This window comes from Ctenopharyngodon idella, chromosome 17 (assembly GCF_019924925.1).
Source record: "Ctenopharyngodon idella isolate HZGC_01 chromosome 17, HZGC01, whole genome shotgun sequence".
NCBI classification, from domain to species: Eukaryota; Metazoa; Chordata; class Actinopteri; order Cypriniformes; family Xenocyprididae; genus Ctenopharyngodon; species Ctenopharyngodon idella.
In genome coordinates, this window is record NC_067236.1 from 4,989,314 (window position 1) to 5,009,223 (window position 19,910).

The 19,910-nt window shown below is 37.0% G+C and overlaps 1 protein-coding gene and 1 long non-coding RNA gene across 3 annotated transcripts in view; one reads left to right on the top strand and one right to left on the bottom strand.

Annotated features, from left to right (window-relative positions):
- LOC127499214 (uncharacterized) overlaps nt 1–14,649 on the bottom strand; it is a 216,726-nt gene extending 202,077 nt beyond the window's left edge. Inside the window, exon 1 of the long non-coding RNA XR_007926073.1 lies at nt 14,594–14,649. This is a non-coding gene — a long non-coding RNA (uncharacterized LOC127499214). The remainder of the gene's footprint in view (nt 1–14,593) is intronic.
- On the top strand, nt 1,331–19,506 carry si:ch211-195o20.7 (cytospin-A). Of its 2 annotated transcripts, none has more exons than XM_051869407.1 (12): nt 1,331–1,618; nt 3,412–3,473; nt 4,509–4,868; nt 5,303–5,376; nt 10,696–11,075; nt 12,787–12,868; nt 12,968–13,034; nt 13,170–13,248; nt 13,355–13,460; nt 15,448–15,564; nt 15,652–15,711; nt 16,190–19,506. In XM_051869407.1, exons 2-12 carry the CDS (start codon nt 3,434–3,436, stop codon nt 16,277–16,279), a joined length of 1,455 nt encoding a protein of 484 aa, XP_051725367.1. In that variant the 5' UTR covers nt 1,331–1,618; nt 3,412–3,433; the 3' UTR covers nt 16,280–19,506. The 2 variants fall into 2 exon arrangements, with proteins under 2 accessions (XP_051725367.1, XP_051725366.1); XM_051869406.1 differs by having other exon boundaries at nt 1,333–1,618; nt 12,784–12,868.
- Nucleotides 19,507–19,910: the final 404 nt, after the last annotated feature.

Here is a 19,910-nt window from a genome sequence, read left to right on the forward strand (position 1 = left end):
AAAAGAGTCATTGTTCAGTCATGCAGGTTGAGGTGTTCCTAATTAAACTTGACCTGAAAGTTAATGTTTGTCAGTTCATCACACAATATAATGATGTATTTGCACTCTCTTTCAGACATCAGCAGTGCAGACAGTGACCTACAGGGCGCACGATCTTGTAGTGCCGAGGGTAGCTGTTGTTCTTGGTGCTTTGGGGTTTGCAATGTCCGGATACAGCTCTCGCCAACTCACTATTCACCACCGTCCCTCCACACGCATCCTTCATTGGATGTCCAAACCCGCCATTAATGTCGAGAGTCCAGGATCCCCCTCAGCCCGAGCCCGTCTGGCTCCAGCCAATGCAGCCTTGGCATCCATCAAAAAAGATGTACAGGATCAACCAATCAAAAACATAGATGGCACCGAGCAGTCTGTGAAGACATCATCTGCCATGTAAACAAAAAACTTGAGCCATACAAGGTCTTACTGTGTAAGATGGAGTATTAGTCAATAATTTAGTCAGTAGTGATTTGGAAAGTGCCTTTGCACAAGGAAGCCGGTTTGTCCTGATTAGTTTGTGTTTATTTATGAGGTTGTTGCACAAATGATTCAGCAGATCTGTATTAACGACTTAACTGTTGGTCATACATTGAATTGACATGTTTGTGAAAATTACTTGAATTTTGTTTTTAAAATGTGTTAATATACAGGCATTTGGTATGATGTCATGCTTGGGCGTTGTCACTGGTCTAGCAACATTGAATTCCACTGAATTTTATTATGCTGAATTAAGCCCACATACTAGTCATAATTTACACATGTCTGTCAATGACATCCTGATTACTGGTCTAGAAATGTATTTACAGTCACAATATCACCCACTATGACAGGCATGTTTCCTAAGCTAAATCATTTCCTGAAGATTATGTCGCTGAGTTTATGGCTTGTTAATGAGATGTAAACACAGCGAGAAGCTGGTTAATCTGTTCTATATAGAGAATATGGCATTAAAAACAGTACTGTATACAGCACACAGAATGAAACTAAATGCACACAATTGGGATAATTGTTCTGGTACGTTTTGTATTATGTATAATCTTATTTTAGCTGTTTTTATATGGCTGTAGTTGTAAAGCGTTCTGATAACAGTGTCTATCTTATAAACAAGAAATGCAAAGTATTGTGTATGTATTTACATTTTATGCAAATAAAGAACTAACTTAATTTTTCCTAGCCTTTTTATTTAAAAGCCATTGACTTTTATGGTCTAGTTTTTTTATTGTGATAATAATAATAATGATGATGTTAGTGAGGGGAATGTACTCGCACGTGACTCCTGGTAAAAGTAACTCAGTCACCTGAAGGGTGTTTACACAGGATGTTATTTGTGATGTGTCGCTCCTTCAAAAGCTAAGGACAGTAAGATCATAATGCTTTAGATCTAGTTAGCGCTGTTTTCAGTAGTAGGCTACTGCTCAGTCCTCATGAGGGGGCAAAAGGACAGTTTTTAACCGGGATTCATAGTCACATCCTGCAGTGTGCTCATGATCTGCTCCCGTCCGTGAAGAGGTGCGACTTCACTTGCGACAACATGTGAAACTTCCAAGTCAGTCTCGGTGAACACAAGATCTTCAATAAGGTGTGTAAACAACAGAAACGATTCATTATGACTGTTTTCACTATCGTAAAGGTGTTTTTTTATGTTATTAATTTATATAAGAATGATTTGCGGTCCTTTTCTCCTATAGTGATGCTCTCTGTCCGTTTAATGTTAGTCATGTTATTTCCTTGTTTTATTATCTTGGTTTGAAGTCGTTATGGTTATACTTCATTATATTGGTTTAAAGTTGATAGTTCATTAAACTTCTTTAAAGTAGGAGAGACCGGAGAGTGGTGTAACACGGGCTGAGTTAAGTTTTTAACCTATTAGACATGATCAAATTGGTAAACCGATGATTTAATTAAACGTTTTCTTTCTCTTTTTGTAATAGACTACAACAATATTAATTAATTAGACTACAAAAAATATCAGTCATTAAAAAACTATGTACGTTATTATTACGCTATTATTATTATTGTTAGTAGCCTAGTATTACTACTCTTAATAATGATTAAAATCGTTATAATTTATGTAAAGTTCCTTTGTGAACTTTATTTCCATGTTTTGGTTGTCTCTGACTGCTAAGTTCAGAATCCTTCATTGTTCACCTCAGATTGAATGCCTATAAAAAGTCATTATGCAAACAATACAATTTACTTTTCCTTGTTGAACACACAGTGGTGTAATAACATTGTTAGGTGCTGTTCATTAGAGACCAACCAAACTGCCATTTATCAGTAGTCCTGATATTACATGACGACCAAATAGAGCAGAAAACTATGAATATTACTGAAAAACAAGTTTGTCAAGCCTATGTGTCTTATCTCTCTCACTCACTGGAACAAGTTTATGTTGTTCCCTAATCTATTTGCTCTACCTCAGTGTAAGTTTAGCAAGTGGTGTCCATGGGCCTTTTGCATTTTCATGCAAACTTTACCACAAACCTCATTCAAATTGCCCTACCAGTAGTTGGAGAGCTTTCTGAATACTTGGAAGAGGAGTATGAGTGGAGGTACTGGCGCACAATCTTGTTATATCTTTTGAGATTTTGTTATGTATGTGCCAGCACCACTGTTATTTGGATATTGAATAAAGAGTGCATGGGACATAGACCACGTATGTGAGAACGGGTGCTAAAGAAAAGGGTAACACTTTATTTTGATGGTCCACTTTAGACATTCTACTAACTATAAGTTACTTTGCAACTACATGTCAACTACCAGTCATTAGAGTATTGGTAAACTGTCTGCTTAATATCTGCTAACACTTTATTTTGATGCTCCCCAACAGACATTCTACTGACTATAAGTAACTTTGTAACTACATCAGGGTTGCCAAGTCTGTCTCCAAGTTTTCCTGCAGACTTGGGCTACTTTTAAATTGTTCAAGTTGATTTTTTTCCCTGTGGGTGAAATGTTTATTTGACTGGAAATGCTTGTATTGAGATATTTAGCCATTTTACATTCAAACAATGATACAGCTGTACTTGATGAGTTTTGTGAGGAAAGGCATTGGTATCCTTCATGAAAACAGACAGTGTTTATGATTACTACTGTATAATGGTTTTCAAGTTGAATTGTGTATAATGCATACAGTGACTGTAAAATATCATATGTATTTTAGATATGGGAGTGGCATATTTTGAGTTTTGATACTAACCCAAACACCTAACCCTAACCTAACTACAGTCTACTAATACTCTAATGAGAGTTAGTTGACACGTAGTTGCAAAGTTACTTATTGTTAGTAGAATGACTAAAGTTGACCATCAAAATAAGTGTAACCAAGAAAAGAAATTATGTGTATAATTAATTTTTTTACTCTTTTACTAGAGTGAAATAAGCTGTTGGTAACATGGGGAATAACTCTGGAAAAGAACGACATGGATCTTCAGGTAACTAGTTTTTGACAAACACACATACACAAATATTTGGATTGCCTGGTGTTTTATTGAGATCTGAGGCAATAACCCTCAAGGCCAGGGACCTAGAGAGGAATTTTTCACAAGAGATAAAATAACTTCAGAGACAGAGAGATATAGAAACAAAAAATTAAGGAATAAAGAAAAAAGTGCTGTGTGAAGCATACAGGCATGTGACTGTCAGATATTGTAAAGACAGAACTGCAGGACAGTTATTAAATATATTAGAGAGAGAGAGAGAGTGAGAGTCATTATTGGCATACTGTATTGTGCATTCTTCCCTGTTATTGGTGGTGTCCAGAGCCCTCAGACTTACTGAATCAGCAAACTTTTCCCACCCAGGGAGACGAGAAAGGCTTCTTAATGAAGAACACACACACTCACACACATTCAATCTAATCTGCTCCTGTTGGTTTGTATTCAGAAAAAGCAAATAGTGAAACATGCCTATTTTAGAAAATTAAATGATGAGTTCACATAAAAAAGAAAATCATATACTCACCGTCAAGACATTCCAAAACTGTATGATTCACTTTTGTCCATGGAGCACAAAAGCAGACATCTTGAATTGTGTGCTGGTTTCTCTAATAATATTACTAGAGCTTTCAAGCTTCAAAAAGTAGCACCATTAGGGACCGTTAACACATCAGAACGCGTTTTTCCATTCCAACGTGCTACTTTTCCATTCTTTTTCAATGTAAACACACGCTAGACGGACATGTATGACCGTCGCGCTCGCGTCTTGCATCTTTTGCAATGTCTCGCGCATGACGCAGCGTTATAAAAATGCGACACTCAAGTTAAAATCGGTTAAACACATCTCGAGATCTTGTGTTTTTTCCCCATTCCACTGCCATTTCTCGCGCATTCTGTGTGAACGAGCCCTTAAAGTGTCATAAACCTATAGTCCATATGACTTCATTTCTGTGACTAATTACGCACACAAGTTATTATGTCAGGTAATGTTTTATTTAAAGAGTTCTGAGAGCTCCACCTCTATCTCTACAGGCGCTACTGTGGACACGTATGAAACACCTCCCACCTCACCATATAGTGTTGTTTCTACTTTGTCACCAACCACTCAGCTGGTGTCCATTTCCAACTGCACAAGCACAGCCACCCCTGAACCAGCTCAAGATGCTCTCAGTCCACCACTCATCTCCACCAATCAGAATGATTCGCTGTTGGACATCAGGACAGGGCCTACGAAAGAGGCTGAGGAGGAACATAAGATAACACAAGCACCTAGTCTGGCGTCTCATCCGTCAGGTGTCAATGGAGATACAGAAGTGGATGCAGAACTCCTCCAGGAGTGTTTAAACACACTGCAGCTCAACAACACTGAAGAATCTACACACTTACTGAATGGTGAGTCAGACAGTCATGTTATGTCCTCTAATTCATTCATAAATTAGAGCATGAACATATTTAAATGAACGGCATACACTCGTACATTAAATAATTTGTTTACTTATTTATTCATTTGCTTTTTGGATTGCCACTTGATATCCAATGTAAAACCTGGGTCCCGAAGAAAACCTCTTGAGAACCACTAATATGCTTATAGATTTTAATTAATTGATTAATTAATTGTTTATTGAACATATTCATCACTTTTATCGTATTGCTGTTGCTGTGGTTTTATAAAAACAATAAACCGTTTGAGGTGATTTTACCACAGCGATATACCTAAAGTGACACACTTCCTTTAGTGGGTTATTGCTTTATTATGTGCTTAGCAAATACTTGTATTATTTATAATGTGATAAATATTGAGAATCACATTTTTGTATGTTTTTCAGATCTGTTACAATGTTTTCTGGTGGAGAGGGAGAAGATGAAGGAGGAATTGAGAAGCTGTAAGGAAAAGATTCAGGTGAATCACACTTGCCTCAATTTGTACCATCCATGTACTCTCAGTTTGTGCTTGACACTTTGCTTTCTAAAATTCCCTCTTTTGAAGACAGGAAAATGCAACAGGAAGTAACATTGTTCCCAGAGGTGCAGGCCAGGGAGGGTTTGATAACAGCCTGTCAGCTTCAGCATAGGCTTATGGGATCTTACAAATGACTCCCTTCCTGTCACAGTTGAGAAATGGACATTGTTTTTGTCAGTGGTTTATCTTAGGGTCTAACATGGGCCTAATCTGGTAGTCTCAAGAAAAAATCAGATAAAAATAAAATCTATTTTTGACAGAAAGGAGGAGAGGAAGGCAGGGAGGGATAGAGAAGAAAAAAGAAAGAAAGAAAGAAAGAAAGGGACAGCAAAGGAAATCGTTGCATTTCTCTTAGACTCGAAGAGATTTCTGAATAGCATTGATCTAGAGCATTGTAAAATAATATAAATTATATAACAAAATAAATATAAAATAAAGAGAATGTTTATAAGTTAGTTATAGCAACATTTAAAAACAGAACAGTGCTCTGGTCACAAAGCAGCTATACAGGGTGTCAGGCCTGAAGAAGTAGGAGTGTTTGAGACACAGATGGAAACAGGGAGTGAACGGGACATAATGAGGGGGATGTGGGGAATTCTGTTCAGCTCCTGCAAGAACAAAACTTTTTTGTTTGGTCCCTATGATAGTAGAAGTCAGCATGTAACGACTCACTGACCAGACAACAGAGTGAGTGTGTTCCTTCCCAGCCTTCTGTGAGTGTAGATATCTTTAAAATGCAAGTCAACTACTAAGTGCACTTACATGCACTTCAGTTGGACTAAAGTAATAACTGGTCTTTTTTTAAAGCCACCAAGTCAAAATTGACTATTCTTCACTTCTTCTTTTTTTAATGGAACAATGCAGTGTTTAAAGTCCCCCAGTGGTGAAAATCAAGTTTTTAATGTTGTTCATATGTCTATCTGGTGTTTTTAACATGCTTTAAGACAAACGGTATGCAAATTCATAATTCAACACCATTACTGAGTATTTTCTATTTAAAACTGCAGTGAACCAAAGACAGTTTCAAACCCGCGGTTTGAAATCGCTGGTGTTTCTGACGTCACAAACTACCTTGTAACCAATCACGTGCTGGCGGGCTTTAGCATATTATTAACTGACCGCGCAAGAGTCTCAAAAGAAGGTTATCCCGGTATATTTTTCTGTTGATATGAAAAATTGGGTAGATTTAGTAATATGGCGGGTGTATGAAGCATATTACGATGCTATGATGAACTATATGCCTTTCTCCACTGATGTTCTGAGTTGTTCAAAACGTTTCTAAGGATATGATTGTTAGAAGGCAACTGTCTGACTCGTGAATGTGAACATGGTTTGTGTTACATAATACACGTTATTAGCTGTTTGATAACATAGTCAAGCAAAACGCTAATCATATTAATTATCGTTATGTGTCCGACGTTGTAAAAAGCGATACCATTGTGCAGCGTTTACCTCAGTAAGTTGGCCAAATGGATCTCATCTGAGCTCGTGCGAGTGAGTGGAGGCACGGCTAATTATCATATTCATAGATCCTTGTATATTAAATGAGGCAAGGGTATAGAATTACATTTAAGCTATTCTAAGGCATTACGAATTTTTTTCACAGGAAAAAAACGTTTAATGTATATGTAATTTTGGTGGAGTTTTCCCGTTAAGGACGGGACAATACGCTATCCTCTCCGGGAACCTGTCAACCTGATTGCAGCAATTATCCAACCAACGATCCAATAAATTCCCACTTTTAATTTTAATTTTTTCTTTTTCTAGAAGCCGCTTCACTCTGATACATAACACAATAAGGAAGAAAAGTCAGGTTGCAATTTTCTGTTAATTTCGACTTTAAAATGTCATATTGACGGTTCACTCAGAAATCTTAGCTTTTGCGAAGATTTTCCAAAGTTCTCCTGAAGAAAGTTTTTATAACTAACAGATCTTGATAACAGATCTTGATAATGCAACTGTAGTTTGACTTTGTCTATCATGTGTACACATTTATCATGCTACTATTAGCCTTGGCGTTGTGCGCTTGCTCCAATACACAGAGCTGACGACATGCAATGTGTATTAATTCCTTCAAATATTTGGTTACGCATAGTGTCATGTACTTAAAAAGACATATGAAGACTGTATCTCGACTACATAAAAAATACTGTATCTTATAACTGTGCATGTAAACATACTTAATGACTCTCTTGCACATTACCACACAACTTTCATATTCACTCACAAGATCTATGAGTCACTCTTTGTAATATTCCCAGTTACATTTTGACCAGAATCTCTCACACAATGTGAGCAAGCTCTCTCTCTCTCGCCCCGCTGGACATCGATAAAATGTTACATTTCGTGTGCTAACAATGACTGTACTCACAGAACATAAAATCTGTTATGGGTGTGTGTGTTTGATGAGAGTGGTGGGTTGCTTCATCCACAGTTTTTGTTTCACTCTTACACACACACACACACGTTATGAATATAAGAAGCTGGCGGATCAGTTCCAGATGGACTGCGCTGAATGCTGGAGTCGCACACTAGATTTGGGTTCGGCTGGAAAGAGCTTTACACAGTGTATTAGGCCATTGTGTCAGACGCACTTGTCTGTGTGTGTAGTAGTGTGTAAAGAAAGAGTGTAGTGATTATGTAGTGCGAGGGGTTGTCAAGTAGGGTGAGAGAGTCACACTCTACCCACCCCCACACACACACTGTGCAAAGCCCCCAAAAAAGAGCAACAACTTCTTATCATCTGAGATGGGTGTGGTACTTCCTTAGAAATCCCTCAGAGTCAATGAGCTGATGTCTAAAACATCACCACTTTCCAGAGAGAGAGGTGGGGTCGTTTTCTGTCCTGTCAGGATGCATGGAAAGCGATGAGTGTGAGCAGAGAGAGCAATACAGAATTTAATGACTTTAACAAGGTTGGGTGATTGCCAACATAATGTTAATGTGGTTTCACTCAGTTATCCATCAATAAAACGAAGTGTCCTTTTAGGCCAATTGCTACAGGATTTAAACAGGCTAAATAAAAATAAAATAAAAGAAAAAGAAAAGAAAAGAAAAAATGCATGAAAATGCAGACAGAAAAATCTTATGAACTCATTGAGGACGCATTTCCTTAACTAATTATCATTTGTGTTTTTGTTTTTCTTTAAGGCTGGAATACACTGCACAACTTTTGCCCAGATTTTTGGAGTTGACAGATTTCATAGAAAATTGCATAGTGTATGATGGGCACAGACTCTTTTTAGCTTCAGATTCTGATTTCGTCCAATCGGAGAATATCAAACATGTTTGATATTTTGAGCTAATTTTAGAACACATGTTGTTTTTTTATTTGTCGCGCATCTCCTAACAACGATATTTCTGCGTTTGTTGTGTTCGGAACCACTAAAAAGTCTGATGAAGTGTGTGATCCTCAGTCGTTTAGTGTGTAATGCCTAGTGTTTTACAATCTGTTCAGATTGTAAGCCTTTAGTGAATTTCAAAGTAGGGCACTTAGTAAATATTGGTTTGAAAATTCAAATGTAACATTAATAAGTTAGATTATAGATTTTTAATACTTGTAGTGCATATAATACTTTTGAGTATATTCTCGAGGTTTCACAAAGTGTGCAGTCAACAGTTGTCAGTTTTGCTTTGCCACATGTTTTAAAGGGGTTTAATGTTTAAAAGGATTTCAGACAGCACAGAAATACCTAAATACCCTTCAATGCCTGTGTTTTAATATCAGATAGACTCTTATGTGTGTGTCAGAGCAAGTCTTGCTGTAATCAGCTCCAGCTGGGTTCTGGAGGCCTCAGAGTGATGAAGAGGGTCCTGAGACTTTCCCTGCTCTCTCTTTCCTCCTACTCTAATTCCATCCTCCTTCAGTGTTATTTGTTTAATCGCAGCTGGGGTCTTCAACCTTTTTCAGGCTAAGGAACTAACAACTAACCTATACTAACATACATATAGCATCATAATGTATTTACATATTTTGTTATGATGCTTATATTGCAGTTCCATTAAAATAATCATTATAGAAGTCAGAGTCATGTAACTGAATAAGTTCGGTTGAAGTTAACTTACTGTACTAGTATTTTTGTTTAATGTATTTTCTTTTCTTTTTCCCAACAAAAATTAGCTTGATAATTGGCAGGCTTCCAGTTGGCCTGATGCATCATTTCTCATTAATTTTCCCCCACTTTTGGCCTCTCTTGTGCTAAATGACTTTGCCTGTTAATTGTTTTTACCTTTTTCTGTCTGCTTTATATTATTGTACAGGACTGTACAACAGGATTTGATAACTTTAGTAGTCAGTAGTTTGTTTTCATTTAAGTCATTTTTCCTCTCTGGTGGAATCAAGACAGTTTCAGTCAGTTATAAAGAGAGAGAGACAAGAAATGAAAGGGATGATGAAAGAATAGATTTAAATTGTGATTATGAAATTATGTTGTGTGTCTTACATATGTGTTATCATGCCTGGGAATCACTCTTGTATTTCTTGATATCTTACTATTGAGCAATCACTTTATTGCCAGAACATGCTCAGGATTGCAAGCGGAGTAAGATTCCTGTTTGTGTGTGTGTGTGTGTGTGTGTGTGTGTGTGTGTGTGTGTGTGTGTGTGTGTGTGTGTGTGTGTGTGTGTGTGTGTGTGTGTGTGTAAATATGACACAGCTCTGGACCACTGCATGTAAATAGTACAGGATATGTTTTATACCTTTGAAGTAAGACTTGTTGCTGATCTTGCTGAGACGTGCAGTACCATCTCAAATTCCTCAAAAGAGGCGAGTGAAGTTTAATGTAAGCATATTGTGTGTGAGTGTGTGTTTAGCAAACAGCGAGAGGTGGACAGCAGCACAGTATGATCACCACAGCGGTGAGATTCACAACAAACCTTCTGACCTCTTAGACTCACAGCTGAATTACAGCTCTGTCCAAGAGGAAAACATTCATATCCTCAGTCTACCGCACTGCTTTCAAAGACCCGTCATCCTAGTGTATATTTTAATATTTATATTTATATATAATTCCATGTTATATTTTCTATTTTATTATACAATATTTTAATTATATATCAGTCTCTCTCTCTCTCTCTCTCTATATATATATATAAATATGTGTGTGTGTGTGTGTTTGTACTGGTTTGACCTACATGTGTGCATTTAATTAAATTATTTTATAATAAAAAATACATAATATAATATTAAATATATTATATAAATATATGTATATAACATACCTATTAATATGTCTCTATCGCTGTTTTCTCCTTCTGTAGGCAGAACGTGAGGAGTGGCAGCAATTCCAGGCTGACCTGAAGGTGGCGCTAGTGGTTTCAGACAGACTGAGGGCAGAATCTGAGGAAGAGTTAAGTTCTTTAAGAGCAGCAATGCAGGACATGGGCACACAGCTAGCTGATGCCTTACAGGGTCGCCGGGAGGTCGAAGGTCAATTGGAGAGCCTCAGAGTTGAACTGGAGCAGAGCAAGCAGAAATTGAAGCAGGTCACAAGCAGCCACCAGGGGCCGCTGGTACTGAAGAGCCTAGAGAGACAAGTGGAGGGTTATGGGAAGAGCACTGGACCCGAAGAGCATCTGTGGACAGATGAGATAAAGGGGAAAAGAGACATACGCATCTTTGGTACTACAGAGAGGTCAAGGTGAGTACTATCCAAGTTTCAATATGTCAAAAATTGAGAAAAATGGATCTTAAACATACAAAGGGTCAAATCTGAGATGAAAAAAAAGTTTAATATAAAGTAAACTGGTTACACTTTACAATAAGGTCCCAATAGTTAACTTTAGTTAAATGGTTAGTTCACCCAAAAATGAAAATTCTGTCATTAATTACTCACCCTCATTTCACTCCAAACCCGACCTTTGCTCATCTTCGGAACACAAATTAAGATATTTTTGATGAAATCTGTGAGCCTTCTGGCCTCTGATCGACTGCAACACAATTACCACTTTCAAGGCCCAGAAAGGTAGTAAAGATAAAGTTAAAATAGTCCACGTGACTACAGTGGTTCAACTTGAATGTTATGAAGTGACGAGAATACTTTCTGTGCAAAATAACGTCTTTATTCAACAATTTCGTCTCTTCCATGTCAGTCTACTTCGCAGTTGACGTTGAACACACAGTGCAGCGCTTCTGGGTTCTACGTCAGAACGCAGACTCATTATTATTATTACAAGGTTGAATCGCTGTAGTCACATGGACTATTTTAACGATGTCTTTAGTATCTTTCTGGGCCTTTAAAAGTGGTAATAACGTTGCAGTCTTTTGGAGGCCAGATAGCTCTTAGATTTCATCAAAAATATCTTAATTTGTGCTCTGGAGATGAATGAAGGTCTTACGGGTTTGGAGCGATGTGGGGGTGAGTAATTAATGACAGAATTTTCATTTTTGGGTGAACTAACCCTTTAATGTCAATATATCTTTCAGCTGTTTTTCCTCTATATTTTTAAATTAGTGCTGGTATTGTGTTTTGTTGTGAACGACTCTGGTTGCATCTGAAATCGCATACTTCCCTACTATATAGTAGGTGAAAAAAGAGTATGTGACAAAAGAAGTATGCCTGAATTCACAGTACTCATAAAAGAGTAGGCAAAAAGGACCCAGATGACTCCTTCCAGCGAGATTCTGAAGTGTGCATGATGGACACATTACTATCCCATGAGGCAACGGGAGAGGATTTGTGAATGGCAGTGATGCGACCTAAATCCCTTTCAAGGACCGACGCAACTGACGCTGGTAGGTCACGTGATAAAGGCAACATGGCGAATGTAGTACTTCCGGATTACATTAATTTACTTATACAATTACTTATTTGTGAGTATGTGATTTCAGATGCAGCCCAAGTGTTTTTGAAGGAATCTGTTGAGTGAATGATTGAAAGGAAGCTCACTCATTGCCACCTACTGATTTAATGATGTAACCGGCACAGAATAAATCAGGATCTGACCATTTTGTTGGTGATCTGAATCAAAAGCCTCAATTTTAGCTCTTCAGGCTTTTCTCTGACATATTTTAGTTTGGAAATCGAGGTAATGGATCTGTCTCATCTGAATATGTTAGAATGGAGTCAAGAAATTGATTCTCACCTTTGGAATCAACAGTATTCTCGATTCCCAACTGATTCAAAGAATCAATTCTGATTCAGTGTCATTCAAGCTTGTCTGTTCATCGAGTGAGTTCCATCAAGAAATCATTGTGAATCAGTGCACTGTTCTGTGAAGCATGCTGCAGACATATCTGATTAGAGAGCATTGTTTGGTGATTCTAAATGATTCATTGTTTCCAGCCCACAGTCTGTCAAAGACAGTGTGATCTATGTTACATTCATGGATCATTCCATCATTTTTCAGAAGTCTGTGCAGACTGCCCTCCAATTACCCTGATGTGGTTGTAAATGGTACTTCCCAACCCTCCGTTGCTATGACAACAGAATCTGTGAGTAGAAAAAGTAAAACATATTCCCTTTTCTGCTATTTTTAATGTATCTAAAATATTTAACAATGAAAATCGGTTAACAGTGCCTAATAATTTTAGACTCCTCAGAGCAAGACTCAAGCAGTAAGTTTAGAGCAACAGAACAACAGGACCAGCTCCATTAAAGGTATGCAAACAGGGGTTTCATTTGCACAGTATACTGATGACTGGGTTCGTTGAATATTTGTACCTTTGCTGGCATACCAGACTCATACGGACACAAATGATTTATTCTGAGTGCGTGTCTGTGCATGTCTAACAGATAAGAAAGTGGAGAATTCAAACCCACAAACATGCAACTCTTCGGGTTTAGATATGACGAATAAGATCAACAGGACAAGGTGAGTCAAACATCATTACCTCTTTTTCCATTACCATTCATTCATGAGAAACACTAGAATGATAGTCAAAGAATAGAGAACTGACATCCATCTGCTTTCCCATCAGGACACAGGAGGATTTCCCATCAGGACTCAGGTCGCTGAGGCTTCATGGAAGTTCCAGGCGGAACTCCCTGCTTCGCTGGTGTCAAGGCAGAACTCAGGGATACAAGGTACTGAAGTGAACCAAACTAAACGAAATAGCTGACAGATCAAACTTGGCAGTCGGCCACACACCTCCTTGTCTCAGCCTTAGACAGCACGGACCACCCACAGTCGTTTCACTGACCATCTGATGCACATTGTACACACAACTGAAAAGCACTTTCTCAATCTAGAAAGCTCTTGTCAGACTCACATGGGTTTTTATCAGTCTGCCTGCAAAAGGAAGCCTTGGAAGTCATGTTTACACTATTAAAGGGTTAGTTCACCCAAAAATGAAAATTCTGTCATTAATTACTCACCCTCATGTTGTTTCACACCTGTAAGACCTTCGTTCATCTTCGGAACACAAATTAAGATATTTTTGATAAAATCCGATGGCTCAGTGTGGCCTGCATTGACAGCAAGATAATTAACATTTTCAATGCCCAGACAAGCAGTTGTATTTCAATGCCCAGTTCATGTGACTACAGTGGTTCAATCCTAATGTTATGAAGCGACGAGAATACTTTTTGTGCGCCAAAAATAACAAAATAACAATATCTAGTGATGGCCGATTTCAACTGCCAAAGTCATGTAAACTATTGAAAATTTCGAAACACTTACGACGTAACGAAACCTCATTTTAAATCACTTGATTTTGGTGCTCCGAACCACTCATTCAAAAAAAAAAAAAAGTAAAGCTTCATGAAGCAGTGTTTTGAAATCGGCCATCATTAGATACTGTTAAAAAGTCGTTATTTTATTTTTTATTATTTTTGACGCACAAAAAGTATTCTCATGGCTTTATAATATTAAGGTTGAACCACAGTATTCACATGAACTGTCCTAAATATGTTTTTAATACCTTTCTGGGCATTTGAAAGTGTTAATTATCTTGCTGGCAATGGAGGCCTCACTGAGCCATCGGATTTTATCAAAAATATCTTAATTTGTGTTCCGAAGATGAATAAAGGTCTTACGGGTGTAGAACGACATGAGGGTGACATTAATGACTAACCCTTTAAGAATGAAATAGTCACTGGATTTCCTAAAGCACAATTTTGGTTTTGTTTGAGGCTTTTAATAGCAAGAAATTAAAGGGTTAGTTCACCCAAAAATTACATTTCTGTCATTAATTACTCACCCTCACGTCGTTCCAAACCCGTAAGACCTTCGTTCATCTTCAGAACACAAATTAAGATATTTTTGATGAAATCCAAGAGGTTTTTTTTATCTCCCATAAAAAACAACGTAATTACCATCATTCAAGGTCCAGAAAAGCAGTAAAGATTTGACTACAGTGGTTCAACCTTAACGTTATGAAGCCACGAGAATACTTTTTGTGCTCAAAAACAAAACAAAAATAGCGGCTTTATTCAACAAATTAATCTCTCCCCTGTCATTCTCCTATGCTGTTTCAGTTCAGTGCTTCAAGGTTCTACGTCAGAACGCTGACTCAGTAAGGTTGAACCACTGTAGTCACGTTGACTATTTTAACAATGCCTACTTTTCAGGACCTTGAATGACAGTAATTATGTTGCTTTCTATGGGGGATAAAAAAAAACTCTTGGGTTTCATCAAAAATATCTTAATTTGTGTTCTGAAGATGAACGAAGGTCTTACGGGTTTGGAACGACATGAGGGCATGATTTTTGGGTGAACTAACCCTTTACATTTATTCAGCAAAAATAATATATTTATTTTTAAATTATATTTAGCAAGGATTCATCGAATTGATCAAAAGTTACAGTAAAGACATTTATAATGTTACAAAAGATGGCCACACCATTATTTAAATAAACTTTTTCTATGCAGGTCCATTATTGTGAGATAAACTATAAAACCAAACAGCATGTAAAGACAAAACTAACTGTGGTTGGTCACTTTATATATCAGTCACCCAGTCTCTTCCTGTCTAAGTGGGTGGTTCTTGGCCAATAAAAAGCTGCAATAAAATTGGACTAATGTAGAATATCTGTCTCTCTGTTGTTCTGCTGCCTCCTGTTTTTCCTGCAGAATATTGAGATCACTAATTTCAGCAGTTGCTGGGTGGACGGTTTGGCCTTTTGTGCGATTTACCACAGTTACCTCCCCTCTCACATACCATTTGACAAACTCAGTCCAGAGAACAAGGTAATACACACATCTCACACATGCTTGCATGCAAACAAATTAACATAAGGGTTGTTATCATGATGTTGATGTTGATTTTATCCGTAGAAAGAGAACCTCACTCTAGCATTCCAGACTGGAGAAGGTTTTGGAATCTCTGCATCACTGGTAAGATGATTGAGTTTTTTCTAAGCAGTTGTATTTAATTTCATAACTCAATCCTATAATTACTCCACCCTGATTCATCCACCAAAACTAATAAGCCAGTGCACAATTAATTAGTTCCAGCTTGAATCGTTCTGTCAGATATTGGTGACTTCAGATTATGCAAGACATGAGAATAAAAAACATGACAGGCCAGATGTGAAAATGGCTCAGTCATGATTGAATAGACATGAGAAAAATGTAGATATGATTGATTAGATATGTAATTGACTCAGAAATGAATGGCTGAACATGATAATTACTCAGAGATGATTGACTGGATATGTAAATGCCTCAGACATGAATGTATTAACAATCATGATTGGCCAGATTAAAAAAAAAATGACTTGAACATGATTCATGGAAATAATACAAACATGAATATTAGTATGATTTTGTGTGGTCGTTCATTTGTGACTAATGTTTCATTGTGGTTCCTCAGACGGTGGAGGAGATGCTAAAAGATGATGCACCGGACTGGCACAGAGTTCTGGAATACGTAGAGAGCATCTACCGACATTTTGAGATGTGAGACTCTGGATATATACAGTACACGTCCTGATCATTTGCACGGTGATCACGAATGCTTTCAAAATTTCACCATAGCAACAATACAGCCTCAGAGGGGAGCGCACAACTTTGAACAAGATTAAAGTGGACCTTAAAGTTCATCTTTAGCTGCTGGTTTGTATTTGAGACTCTAGATTGGCTGGTTAGCATGGCCTGCTAACTCTGCCATGTATTCTGACTTATTGCAAGCAACAAATGAATTGTTTGTTTCATCATATTATACTGAAGTGCTCTTAAAAGTGTCAAATGAACTTAAAGTCCGCATTAAACAGAGGTTGCAATAGTCTTTTCTTCTCTATAGTGAGGTATTTCAGTGAAACGTCTTCTCGAACAAGAAAAAATGTAGGGCGGGACTTGATTTTGTCCATCGGAAAATGTTTGGATCATTGTGGTTTGCTATTGCTGTGATCTCATGTGAGTGACAGGTTGTCCCGCCCTCACGCCAGAAAACATCATCAGATTAGAGAAAAGATGTCGCTGCAAGTTAAGAGAACCTGAGAGGAAGTCACTCTGATTATAGATTATAAGGGCACATGAATAAAAAAAAAATTCTGATGTGCACGGATAAGTCATTATAATAAATACAATATTCCATGAAAATACAATAATTGTCGATTTCATGGTGACTGTGTGCTTTCTTGTTGTGCCATTAAGCAGTCAGCATTTGTGGTTCAAATGATTAGCTCAAAAATGATGTGCCTAAAACTGAGAGCCTAAAAGGAAACAAGCAGGTTGCCTATCCCTGGGAGTCCTGCATTCGTCCCTCTGAGTTGAACTGGAATGCTATTTGATGTAGTGTAATACACCTCCTGAGCAAGTCCTAAAGAAGAGCGGAGTGTTTGAGTAAAGGAGGGTTGTGAATTTGACGAGGAGTGTCCTGTTTTTATTATTGCTGCTTTCTGCCCTCTGTTGGTTTTCGTGTGGAATTGCAGGGTTCGTCGTCAGTTTTTTTTTTTAAATTCAGATACAGTACGACAGCGGTTCCCAAACTTTTTAGCGTGGAGTACCCCCTGAAGGGATCACCATCCTTCTGCGTAGCTCCTCTCTTCCACTTCGACTGCAGTCACACCTTTACCATTAAGGGACAATATTTGCCCCCAAATTGATTTTCCAGTGCATATTTTTACCTTTATGAATAACTTTTTTATTTAAAACATTATTTATTTTATAATGTTCAATAGAGAAATGTGCAATGATGGTAAAACTAAGTAAAACTTTTAAATATTAAACTAAAACCGCCAGCAGGTGGCAGCAAGTCACTGTTTTTATGAGTGAGTCAGCGAGTCATTCATTCAGTAACGAAGCAAGTGGCTGTGAATGAATCATTGAATCATTGACTCTCACGATTCGTTCAAAAGCCGCAGAATTGTTCGCGAAACACAGACGTGTGTTGTAGTTCTGCTGTGGTTTTCGTTATTTTATTGCAAAATAGAGTAAATAGTGACAGTACTGTGTTTAAAATGTTTTGTTTTTTGACCTGTTATATAATAATGTCACGTTTGCAGTCATTTGCATGGATATTTGGAAACAATTGCATTCTTGCTCGTTATCATCATTAAATACAAGAACTCACACAAGGTATGTTTTTGTATCGGAGAAAGTTTGAGTCTTAAATCGAAATTAATCCACTATCTGTGTCTATTTGTTCTTCATGCGAGTAAGTGCTAAATCCCCACGTTTACAAAGGTGCATTGTCGAGAACGACAGTAATTTAGCGCGATTTAAAGGGATAGTTCATCCAAAATGAAAATTATGTCATCATTCACTCACCCTCAAGTTGTTCCAAACCTGTAAAAATTTCTTTGTTCTGTTGAACACAAAGGAAGATATTTTGAAGAAAGTTTGTAACCAAGCCACTTTAGGGGCACCATTGACTTCCATAGTAGGAAAAAAAATACTATGGAAGTCAGTGGTGCCCCAGAACTGTTCAGTTTCCCACATTCTTTAAAACATCTTCTTTTGTGTTCAACATAACAAAAAAAAAAAATAACAAAAAAAAAAAAAAAAAAAATATATATATATATATATATATATATACACACAAGTTTGGAACAACCTGCGGGTGAGTAAATGATGACAGAATTTTCATTTTCGGGTGAACTATCCCTTTAAGGCAGCAGACTGCACGCAATCTATCATATGCGTGATGCTTGTGTGGATACAGTATTTTTTTGACTGCAAATGATGAGGTAATTTGATTAAATGTACTGGATTTACGGCATTTTGGCAGTTAGAAAAACATGCTCGGTTTTAATATTATTTTAAGGTAGAATTAAATGAACTACTCAGCATTTTGTTCGCGTACCCCCTTTTGTCACCTCACGCATACCCCAGTTTGGGAACCACTGCAGTACGACATGGACCACCACTACGTTGTAAATCTCAAATCACAGAAATCATTACCCCTGTATGTGTGACATGTTTTATTCGCTGTTAAAAGTCTGATTAAGGAGCAGAGCTGCTTCATTCAGCAGCTGTAAGATCATCCAGTTCTGTTGTCTTTAACCAAGGAGTTTGTTTATTTATTTATTTTTTTTAATTAATGCCAAGGTATCAAATTTACAAGTAGGCTACATAGCAAAAGTTACATACAATGAAATGATAATAAAAGCAAAGCATCATTTATACATAGGGCCTATACATACACATTTCATATAGCCTATTCCTATAATAAAAAGAAAAACAGAACAGAAAATTTTAATGAAATAAATAAAAAAGTTGAAACAAGTTTATTGAGTGTTTTAAGATTCTTAGATGATGAAATATTTTGGACTGTTGGACCTCTCTTCTAAAAACAATGAATAAAGGATTTTGTTTACTAAGGAGGGGTGAGGCATGGCAGAGTGATGTTTGTGTAAGTATGTGAAGGGAAAATGTGGGAATAATATGAATGACTATTCCTTAATTAAAGTGTAGGTGAAAGGGACGTTTGACTTCACTTTACAGATTCAACAGCCTCAAATGTCAGTGCCTGCTCGAAATAATTTTGGTACAGAAATATACACCAACATTATTCCTTTTAGTATTTTCATCATTCTCTGGTACTCTTAGAAATGCATCCCTACTTATATTAATATTCCTATATTTGCATTTATTTAATTCATTAGTCTAAGACGTGGTCTTTGATGGATGTAGAAGTGACACTTCCTGTTTTGAAATAAACGAATAAACCAGCTGACTGGCATATGATCATTGTGTTTGACTACTTAATTCTACATGACAGACACGTCAGAATGAAAGTTGTGTGCGTAAGGGAAAATAATTCTCCTATGAGGAACAACTTTTTCATAATAAAAGTCATTGTGAGAACGCTTGCTTAATATAGGCGGTGGCTACTTTATGTTGGTATTGTGTACTGAAATATTTTCCTTTTGCCTTCTAAAGTCTATTTCTTCTGTTTTGATTTTTAGTTTTTTATCTCATTTATTTTCCCTCTTTGTTTTTTTAAACTTAAAATTTTCTACAAAGAAAAAATGCAAAATTTCACAACATTAAACTAAGGAATAAATACATTATGTTTTTTTATACTGTGGTTTAAGCCGGCTTCCATCTTGATATATATATATTTTTAAATATTTATATTGATTTACATT

Excerpts from the sequence above, each read along its gene's own strand:
- si:ch211-195o20.7 (XM_051869406.1), top strand. The coding sequence starts at position 3,434 with ATGGGGAATAACTCTGGAAAAGAACGACATGGATCTTCAG. Across the intron at positions 13,249-13,354 it reads AATAAGATCAACAGGACAAG|GACACAGGAGGATTTCCCAT; the intron begins GTGAGTCAAACA and ends CTTTCCCATCAG. Across the intron at positions 15,565-15,651 it reads AACTCAGTCCAGAGAACAAG|AAAGAGAACCTCACTCTAGC; the intron begins GTAATACACACA and ends TTTTATCCGTAG.